Raw genomic sequence first — 10,969 nt, forward strand, 5'->3', positions numbered from 1 at the left:
AAATTTTGATATATAGTTGTTATTACTCATTAATAGATTGATATAATCGAGTATATATCGATTATGATTCATTTAGTCCATTAGGATATAAGTCTAATCGATTAGAGTGTTCAAAATTTCCTCCCAATGAAGTTGGCAGTCCCCTAACTGATTGACTCAACCTTAAAAACATTTTTTGGTGTTTTATTATGTAAAAAGAGACTTCAGAATAATTTTAAGTGGGTGTATGTGTGTAATTTTTATTAGTATCTTAGGAGTTACACTCCTACTTTCACAAGACTATGGTCACTCAGACATACTCGATCAAACGAACTTTCACACCTCCTCTCTTTCACAACTTTGAAGGTTTCAAGTTCCTTTGCCACATGTACCGCTCATATAAGCACTTTACAGGAACATTGAATCTTCAACTTGATGCAACTTGAGATATCTTCAAGTCAATCACCATCATTAAGGAGTTGAAAGATATCACCACCGACTTCAGCAATCTTTAGCATTATCCTCATCAAAATACTAGGGAGGTTGTCAGCGCGATTATCAGTCTCATACCTGCAAACACATAGATCCATATAAGCAAATAGATAAAATTGACCATACTTGCTCTCGGCAGCGTATGATCTTGTCCTAGACTATTTTACAGAGTTTGTTTAGGATACATAAAGTTTGACTATTTTTAAAAGATTTTTCTCGGTTAAACCTGAAACACTTTCGTAACCTTGATTTAACCGTCTGGTCTCTCTAGTTCAAATATCAATCATACCCTTTTAATATATGATTAATATCTATGAATATCTTTACTTTCATAAAGATATACATTTTATTGCAGAAAACCAAAGCAGACACAACACTTTTCGTTATTATTTTTAACATAAAACTTACATGAGATATGCCATTTAGATAATCCTCATGGTCCTAAACCCAAGAGTAACTACTTAAACATGAATAAAGTGAAAGCATAAATCATTGATATAAAAGCAATAAACATGATAATAGGTAATGACATATAAATTATAAAGCAAACAAATGATTAAACGTTGATTGAAGTATCAAACCAATACAAAGGACTAAGTCCTTCGGAGAGACTTTTACAAAACTTCAAAAGTAGTAAAAAAAAAAAGCAAAAGAAACTTAAGAAGAAATTATAAAGTAGTGTCCGATATATGGTGTACAAATTCAATAATTACAATGGCTTTTGATAGGCTTAGATTCATAAACCTGGGCTTAATTTTACCTCTTGTTTAATTATAATTTCAATCATCTTCTCTAATGTCAAGTTTGCTAAAGTCTGATGAGATATCATATCCTTCATTAAATAAATTATAAAAAATATGTCTTTCACCTATCCTTTATATCTTTTTCATGAACCAAGACTCTTCCTTCTTTATCTTTAACACACTTCACTTGATCCAAATCTCTTATCTTTTTTCTATTCCCTTAGCAAGTTAAAGATTGGTATAATCTGAGAAAACTTGAGCTCTTTCTTCACTCACTGTCTTCTTGGTCTCATTCTTAACTTTCTTATACTTTTTCCAAGTTTCAATATTTTTACACCTAGATCATTCTTTAAAATAATAATTTTTTCCTCCAACTTTAATCTAAACACTTTCATTCCACCGCCATGATTTTTTATCCCTAGATCCAATATATCTTGATTCTCCCAACATTTATTTAGCCACCTTTTAAATCTAATGGGTCATCTTATTCCATATATCTTTGCATTTCTTTATGGTTGTTCAAACACTCCCTCCAAGATTAGAAACTTATTCCATATATCATTTGCATTTGTATTAGAAACTTCATTGTTTTTCACCATTCAAATACCACCACTTGATTCGCCGTCACTCCCATCTGACTTCTTCTTTTTGCTCTCTCTTTGATTCTTACATCCAAAATCATTCCTCTATGTTGGATAGTCAAACTCTTTTTTGAAATAACTTTACAGTTCAAGCAAATCTTCATATCTGAATTTCTAATAAGAAAAAAATCTATCTGAAAACATGTCACCCATTTATCTCTTTTTCTAAACCAAATATTTGTTATAGTAAGATCCAGAGCCGACAAAAACTCCAGCATAAATTTACCCCATTAACCTTCCCTCTATTAATTTATAAATATCAATAACTTGTTTATATTAATACATAAATTTAAATAAAAGCTTCCGATAATGATTAAATCCTAGATCAACAAGTTACACTCATTTAACTCAACTAACAAATACCAGTCGAACCATCTCACCCACACTTAATAGCTTTAGATATAAAAGTTTGGAAAGTATCTAGATGTTTACATGCTGAATTAAGATGTGTACTTAAGAATGCTGCCAGTCTGCCACCACTACATTACATCCACTTGCTTCGTATAATCGAATCATTTCACCAATGAAAAGAGGGTCAAATAAGGTTGTGACAAATGTAGAATCTATGTTCCTTCTAAAAGCAATGGTATGAATTCATTTTGGACATATGCCTACGTTGCCTCGTCCTTATAACAGGATCAACGACCATTCAAAACCACATAAAAAGTATATTAACCAAATATAAACAATCTAAAGGATCAAATCTAACAAAGTAAGCATCTTATTGATCACACTTTAGAATAAAACTAACTTTCCATAAATCAAAATTATTTTAAACTCTTTCTACTACATGCACCTAAAAACATTGCTTGCTGCTATCAAATCTACCTAAAAAGTATTGTCATAGAAATCTCATAGTATTTAGCGGTGCTAAGGACATGCCACCGAAAAAACAGTAACTCAATTGTCATAATTAAGGAAACTGAATTATTGCTCCATCAACTGATATAGCAAAAGCTTTTGCAGTTATACCAAACTTCCACCTAGCCAGAAAATTCCATTCATGAAGTTTCTTTTTGGAAAAAAGTGTTGAAGATCAACTGATGCCAAGGGAATCATGTTTGAATCTTAGGTGTTGTGAGATATTATATATTATTATAGATAATGTTTTTGTGTTTTCATAAAAAGATTCAGCTAAGCTTTGATGACAATACTAGGTGGTGGGGGAGTGTGGTTGATGAGTTTTGAAGGAAAACAATATAGGATAGTAGCATATTACAGAGGGAAGAGGAAGGAACAATAATAGAGTTATATAGTTTAGAATTCTATAGAATAAGTTACATGAATGAATTACCTGGTTCTGTGGGCACAAGTGTCAGTTTCAGTTTGAGATTAGGCCAGACTTTGTTCTCATCTGCTTCTCTTCTCTTTATGTCTTTGGGAGTTGAATTCTACAGCTACACTGCTTTCTGGTACTTTCTCTTTTCTCTGCTATTCATTTTTTTGTGATAATCTAATGAGTATATTCATGAAATTTTCCATTATTCATGATGTAGCTATTTGGTGACAATCATGGGTCTGGTTATACCTTGGAGTTTCACATTAGCTTTGGTAGATGGATACTCTGTACTGGTTAAATGCCCGATTCGTCAACCGGGAATACTACTGATTATTGTTGTGGGAGATTGGGTATATACTTAGCTTTCTCTCTAATCTATTAAGTTTTTTAAGTACATATTTGAATTGGCCGCTGCCGATACCGGCAACCAACCATCTGTTGGTAACTTGAGTTTATTTGCTGCAGATTTTATCAACACTCACACTAGCAGCAGCTTCATCAACTGCTAGTGTTGTAGATCTCCTGCTTGATTCTCAAGGATCTTTTTGTCCTATAAAGCTTTGCCGCAGGTACAGGATATCTGCAGCTCTGGCCTTTGTGTCATGGTTTCTGTCATTGGCATCCTCTCTTTTTAACCTTTATCTGTTACCCTCTCTGTGATTCTTATTTATTCCCCTGTAAAAATATTAGATTGACCATAGTTTATTTGTAATACTTTTCCATTTTTTACATGAGACATTCCTAGTTTATCAGTGATCTATAACTTAAAAACTCACATGCATTTGTAATGGAAAGCATAGAGAAAACTCAATGTTAATATAGATTGGTCTATTCAATTCTATTCCGCGCACAAAGTTGCCATGCATCAGATACACCAAGAACAGGAAATCATAAAATGCCAACCAGACTCATGTTCAATTTGCTACTGTGAATGAGTCCAAGGATAAAAATAGACTAGTATACAGATCTCAGTTTTTACAGTAAATGGCAAACAAAAAGTAATTAATCTGTTAGCTATTGATGTGTTTGCACCATTTCTTTCTTTAAAGCTTCTGCCATTCCCTCATTCCCTTGTCTAATATACCCATCAATAAAAGCTTCATATATAGTCGAACTCAGTTCAAACCCTTTTCCTACCATCTCTGCCTGAAGCTTCAACGCTTCTTCCATTCTCCCCTCAAAAGACAACCCCTTAATCAAGGCCTCATAACTCTTCTCCTTCGGAACCATATCAAACTTAGCAACTCCACTCCTGAAAAACTCCATACCTTCTTCAACCCTACCTCTATCACAAAGTAACCTAACCACCATATCAAGGATCAATGCATCAGGTCTAAAATCCTTCCTGCACATATCCTTGTAAACAAGAACAGCCGAATCAACATCCTCGACATTACAGTACCCCTTAACAAGATTCTCACAAGTCGAAACCGTTGCATCAATACCAACCAATCCCATTTCTCTGAAAAACTCCTCAGCTTTTCCAACATCACCAATCTTACAAAACCCACCAATTATGGTATTAAAACTAACCACATCAGGCTCAATTTCCTTCTTTCTCATTTCCTTCCACATCTTTTCACAATCTCCCATCCTCCCTCCCTCACAAAACGCAGTCATCAATAAACTATAACTATAAGCATTAGGATCACAATTCATTTCACACATTTCACCCCAAATTTCCTCAACCTTCTCCATCAAACCATTTTGATAACAACACAACATCAATGTATTAAAAGTATGCACATTAGGGGTAACAACTCTAAAACCCCTTTTGGAAAAATCATATTTTTCTTCATCTAACCTAAAAAACTCCCGGTAAATCTCATACCCTACATCCACCCCCAATTTTCTACAAACCCTAGAAATCAAAGAATTCAAAGTCATAACCTTGGGGCTAATCCCACGGGAGAGTAACATTCTAGTAATTTCAACCGAAGGTTCAATTTTTCTAGACTGCAAACACGCTTCAATCAACAAATCAAAAACAAAAGGAGCAGAGCCACAATCTCGATAAGACTTGACAAGAATCTCAAAAAGCTTCACCGGCGTCTCGGTCTCGGAGTTGAGAAGAGCGGTTCTGATGGTGTTGTATGCGTGTGAGTAGAGACGACCACGTGCGAGGATGTGGATGATGGTGGAGTAGGAGGAGAGGCTGTGGTGACAGAGTGATTTGGATTTGGTCCATTGGTAGAAGTGAAGTGCGAGGTGGGGTTTGTTGTTGAGGTGGAGAGTGATTTGGGTGAAATCGGTAGGGTTGAAGCCGTTTGGGTAGAGGGAATGGAGAGTGTTCCAGCGGGATTTGGAACGTTGGTTGGTGAGGATTGAAACTGCGGAAGTTACAGCAATTTGTTGGTGTTGTTGTTGATGTGAAGAAGAAGATGGAGAAGATGATGATGAGAAGAAGAGGGTTAAGGGTTTTAGTAATTTGAAATTGAGAGGTTTGTGTAAGTGTTTAGCTATTTGAAGTTCACAGGTTTGAGCCATTAAAACTGATATATCTGCATTCAAAACAATCACTGAAAGTGAATCGCGGTTTCTAACACGAGGGGTGTGAAGCTTCGAAAATTTAAGAAAGGAGAAAGAAATTGAAGAGAGGGTGTGGCAAGTGAAGAGGGTGTTGGGTTGGGAAGTGAGGGAAATGAAAATGGAGAAGCAGATCAGTTGCAACTCGAAGTGAGCTGTTAGTTTATGTTTGGAGTTAATGGAGTTAAGGCGTTAAGGGTTTGTCTCCTTGATTAACATGTCTCTCTTTCTATTTTTTTTTGTTATAATTATCGTTCTGAATATTTTGTTGTCAATTTTCATTTAATCCTATTTAGAGGGTATGTAATGGAACCATTAATTAATTTATGTAAGTTTTTAATTTTATTTTATTTTTATTTTTTTTTAAGTTCTTATATGCCACTTTTTGGTTGGCGTTGGACATTGACTGACGCTAAAATTGTGTTAAAAAAATCCTGTGTGAATAATGTTGCTGACTTGACTTTTGTTTTTTAATTGTTATTTTTTTAATTGTTATTATGACACTGATTATTATACGTGGAATTGTAACACGAGGGTTAATAAAATGAGGGAAGAAATTAAGGATGGTTTAGACTTTGAAGAGGTATTTATATCGATTGTTAGAATTGAAACCATTAGATTAGTTGTTGGTATTTCTAATAACAATAATTGGTCCATCTATCAAATGGATGTCAAATATACATTTTTGAACGGACGCTTGGAGAGGAAGTATATGTAGAGCAGCCCCTTGATTTTGTTGTGAAAAACTAAGAGTCAATGTTCTACGAGTTGAATAAAGTGTTGTACAGTTTGAAACAAGATCCAAGAGCTTGGCACAAGAGGATAAATGGTTTCTTAAAGGAGATTGGCTTCAAGAAGTATGTATTTGAACATGGCGTGTATGTGAAGACAGATACAAGTGAATGTGTGATTATCCTTTGTCTATATGTAGAGGATTTGTTGATTACGAGCAGCGACAAAAGTGTATTTCTAAGTTCATGAGTGAGCTTATGAAAGAGTTTGAGATGACCGACCTTAACCTCATGACATACTTTCTTAGTATTGAGTTTCACAAGTCCAAGAAGGGACTGCTCATGCACCAAAGAAGATGTGCGCTTGAGATTTTGAAGAAGTTTGAAATGGAGCATTGTAATCTTGCCATTACACCGGCTGAACCAAGGTTACAAGTGTCTAAGAATGAGGATGAGAAAAAGGTGAATCCAACTCAGTATAGGAGGCTGATTGGATCCTTTTGATACTTATGGAATATGCGATCGTATTTTGCGTTTAATGTCAGTATTGTGAGTAGATTCATGGAGAGACCAAGGGTGTCACACTTGGCAGCAGTCAAGAGGATTCTACGATACGACAAAAGATATATTGGCTGCGGAATTCTCTTTCTCGCAGCGGACACGAGAAAAATGCAAATTACTTGATTTTACCGATTCAATTGGTTGGAGATAAAGATGATCAAAAATATACATCTGGATACATATTTATGTTTGGTGGAACACCAATCTTATGGTGTTTGAAGAATGAACCAGTAGTAGCACTCTCGTCTTATGAGGCTGAGTATATTGTCGCTTCGTTGTGTGCGTGCTAAGTCGTGTGGCTAATGAATCTATTAAAGGAGTTGGGCTGCGATGAGGGTGACACTATCAAGCTCTTGGTTGATAACATTTCCGCTATAAACCTTGCTAAGAACCCAATTGCACACGGGAGGAGCAAGCATATTGAGATGATGTTTCACTACTTGAGAGAGCTTGTTAGTGAAGGAAGATTGAGATTGGGATATTGTAGAAGTGAAGACCAAGTGGCTGCTTTGTTTACTAAGGGAGTCACAATTGAAGTGTTCAAGAGATTGAAGATGAACATGCGCATGGAAGACTTCAAATACTTGAATTAAGGTGGTGTGTTAAGTGAAAGTTGACAATTCAAGTGCTGTAATCGGTAACCACGAACCTATAACTGGTTACATGCATATGAAAAAGTCAAATAAGTTAAAGAAAACGGTTATGCATTCGCATTAACCGGTTACCACTGTTAATATTTTAAGATTTTTAGCAACGGTAACCAGGTACAGGTTTGTGTAACCGATTACAGACATACAAATTTAATTTTTTCAGCTATTTGACTTGTTGTTGTGTCCTAATCTACTTGTAACTGTTTAAATACGTTAAAGATATTATTATCAATGTTAATCAATGTTAATGCAAATATACATTCTCATTATCAATTATATTCTTTTTCTAATTGTCTATCCCTCTCTCTTACTTTCCACGTTCAAACCCTAAAATTTTACCAATTAAATGATTTGAAATTCTAAGAACATGATGTATCTTACAACATCCTGAAAATAAATCATCCATTTAATTCTAAGTTATTAGATGATAAATTGAATTATCACCTGAATCATACATCCACCTACATGATGCAAATATTATTATCCATACACAATTCTACTTTTTCAAAAAAAAAGGCAAAATAACAACTCTAATATTTTCTGCCAAGAGTTTATTGAAACTTGGTTTAGCCATAATAAATTAAACACTACATCTTGACGACAACTTTCACACAATTGGGCTGTTTCAATAACTCAAATCCTTTGTTTATATCTACCAAAGAGACCTCATGTGTGGAAAGTTCTTCAAGAGGAAATTCCTGTAAAATGGTAAATAATCAATGTTATAAAACACTTTAATAAAGAGCCGTTTCAAGATTTTAGAAACACTAAATTTGTCCGATGTAGTTTACTTATGGCAAAATAAATAAATATTATATTTAACCGTGACTAATATTTTATAGAATCCTATTTGATCAAGTCAAAATTCATATGTGATAAATTAAAAACTTGTTCGGTAACCCGTCTTACACGTTCTCATAGACCGCCCTACTTAACCAAAGTTCACTCATAATAAATTTAGATCATATGCAATACCCCGTCTTACACGTCCTGAAAGACGATGATGCTTCTAATTCTATATCTCATTTACAATGAAAAAAATGAGATTACCTGTTTTTGACATTTGTGAGCAATGATGGAAAGATCTGATTTGGCTTTTATACCTCCAAAAACAGAACCTTTTAAGGTTCTACCAAACTGAATAGCACGAACTCCTAACGGTACAACAGGTTCAGCTCCTATTCCAACTGCAATTGTTTTGCCTGTTCCCTATTTACATCAAGTATACAAAAATTTAAAACCACAAAATTGGAATCAAATATTAGAAGGAAACTTGTCCGCAAATCCTATCTCAAATGACATAATACTGCTAGGTTGAACACTTGGTCAACACCCTCACCAGCGTTCAAACTTTGGTACTCACGATTGTCTGTGTAAATTTCCACTGATTACCACTTTGACTATAGATAAAAAAAATACTATGAGACAATATTAATTACCATTTTTGTGGCTTCCATAGATTCAGTAACCAAAGATGCAACACCTGTGCATTCAATACAATAATCCACACCCATTCCAGTTAACTCTTTAACCAAATCAGAAGCCGATTTATCAGAAACATTACTATTTATAAAATGAGTCATTCCAAAAGCCTCTCCTTTTTCTTTCTTCATCTCGTTTATATCAACACCAATTATCTTACTTGCTCCCATCATCTTGGCTCCACTTATCGCCTGCATGCAAACAAGCACCACAAATTCCAAATCAACTTTCAAACAAGATAAAATCAATGAAATTAAATTAAACGATTACTTTTAAATTTTCATACCCCTAATCCAACAGCACCAAGACCAAAAACAGCCACAGTTGAACCAGTTTCAACAATGGCTTCTTTCCAAGAAGCTCCGTAACCAGTTGAAAAACCACATGAGATGAAACTAGCATAAGGTAGATTAATGGTTGGATCAACTTTGACAAGGTAGTTGACATCAACAACCACATACTCTGACCATGTAGCACAGCTCAAAACATGGTACAGTGTTTGACCTCGTACAGACAACCTCGAAGTGTTGTCCGGCATTAAACCAGTCAATCTCACAGGATGTGTCAAACATAAATTAGTTTTCCCTGAAACACAATTCTCACATTCTCCACAGTCCACACTCTCCTATGTATGTCGGAATTATCAAATCACCTTCCTTTAGATTCGTTATTTCATCACCAACACTTTCTACAACACTGCACCATTTACACAAGATTCATAATCGAGATATATGTAAAATTACTATACACAAAAAAAAAATTATTGGAGCATGCAAGTTTTACCCTATTCCTTCGTGTCCAAGTGCTAGAGGAAACTGATTCTGCAAATGAATTAATAGTAAACAATTTTATTATTAATACTTGATACTGTTGTTCACTGTTTTTATGATAAAGATCCATTATATGGACGGAAATCGCGAAAGTCTTTACACGACCATAAGTGGGACCATTATTTAAGGATAGAAATGATGTGAGTAACTAACATGTGGAAATCCTTGAAGACTTGAGATGTCTGTGTGGCAGATACTGGAACACAGCATCTTAACACGAACTTCTGTTGCCTTTGGTGGATCTACTTGAATCTCTTCCACAGTCACTCCCTTTCCTACACCCCAGCATATAGCAGCTACAATATTCCAATAGAAATAAATATATGAATCATAGAAATTATGTTATGAGTTTATGAATGATATGATATACGTATAGTACGTACCTTTGCATGTAATAACCTGTTTGGCTCTAGACATTGTAGATAGAAATTTGAAGTTGGGTTGCCAAAAAGAGAGATTGTGTGGTTTGCTGGGATGCTACTGCTGCACTTTCTTTTATAGCTAGAAAGAAAAGATTGATATTTTGTTAACTTCTTGGAAAGAAAAGTAGCATGTTACATGTTTGTGATTGAGTTGCCAAATGCGAAACGTAAAAGCTGGACTAAATAAGATGTATTCAATTCAACACCAAAAAGTAAACTGAGTACAAACCAAAGTTCAAAGTTAAAGACTTAATTCATATAAGCTTTTAATATAGTTAAATCATTAAATTATTAAAAATATATTTTTTTAATGATAATTATGTCAATGATTCTACATAATTGTATTTTTATTTGTACCTTCTAGATTTATCAAAGTGCATGTAGAAATCAATATACTGAAATAATACAAAATCAATTAGTATTATTAAGTGCTAGTAAGAGGCGGTTGCTTTCGCACGGATTAAAATTGTGAACCATTTATGTAAGATAGAGTGGATCCAAATTTAAAATTTTAAAAATAAAATAAAGAAAATTTAGAGATTGTGCAACAATTTGTTTATTTTGAAACAGAGAAATAGAAATAAAACGACTTTGTTTCTTTTTTAACAAAAAAATACAAAATATTAGGAACCA

At 34.2% G+C, this 10,969-nt stretch overlaps 2 protein-coding genes and 1 pseudogene across 2 annotated transcripts; 1 reads left to right on the forward strand and 2 right to left on the reverse strand.

Moving 5' to 3' along the window:
- The first annotated feature begins 3,133 nt into the window (after window positions 1-3,133).
- On the forward strand, window positions 3,134-3,883 carry LOC131628629 (CASP-like protein 5C1). Its single transcript, XM_058899461.1, has 3 exons — window positions 3,134-3,267; window positions 3,352-3,484; window positions 3,600-3,883. The coding sequence occupies exons 1-3, from the start codon at window positions 3,137-3,139 to the stop codon at window positions 3,792-3,794; spliced, it is 459 nt and encodes a 152-aa protein (XP_058755444.1). The 5' UTR covers window positions 3,134-3,136; the 3' UTR covers window positions 3,795-3,883.
- A 265-nt stretch (window positions 3,884-4,148) lies between these two features.
- LOC131628637 (pentatricopeptide repeat-containing protein At2g15980-like) lies at window positions 4,149-5,621 on the reverse strand. Its single transcript, XM_058899466.1, has 2 exons — window positions 5,609-5,621; window positions 4,149-5,464 (listed from the first exon to the last, which is right to left on the reverse strand). The coding sequence occupies exons 1-2, from the start codon at window positions 5,619-5,621 to the stop codon at window positions 4,149-4,151; spliced, it is 1,329 nt and encodes a 442-aa protein (XP_058755449.1).
- Window positions 5,622-8,039: 2,418 nt separating this feature from the next.
- On the reverse strand, window positions 8,040-10,558 carry LOC131628619 (8-hydroxygeraniol oxidoreductase-like; annotated as a pseudogene).
- Between the last annotated feature and the right edge of the window lie 411 nt (window positions 10,559-10,969).

Source organism: Vicia villosa, unplaced genomic scaffold, assembly GCF_029867415.1.
Source record: "Vicia villosa cultivar HV-30 ecotype Madison, WI unplaced genomic scaffold, Vvil1.0 ctg.000469F_1_1, whole genome shotgun sequence".
Taxonomy (NCBI): Eukaryota; Viridiplantae; Streptophyta; class Magnoliopsida; order Fabales; family Fabaceae; genus Vicia; species Vicia villosa.

Coding starts and splice junctions, on each gene's coding strand:
- LOC131628629 (XM_058899461.1), top strand. CDS start 3,137: ATGAATGAATTACCTGGTTCTGTGGGCACAAGTGTCAGTTTCAGTTTG. Junction 3,268..3,351: donor TACAGCTACACTGCTTTCTG/GTACTTTCTCTT, acceptor TTCATGATGTAG/CTATTTGGTGACAATCATGG. Junction 3,485..3,599: donor TTATTGTTGTGGGAGATTGG/GTATATACTTAG, acceptor TATTTGCTGCAG/ATTTTATCAACACTCACACT.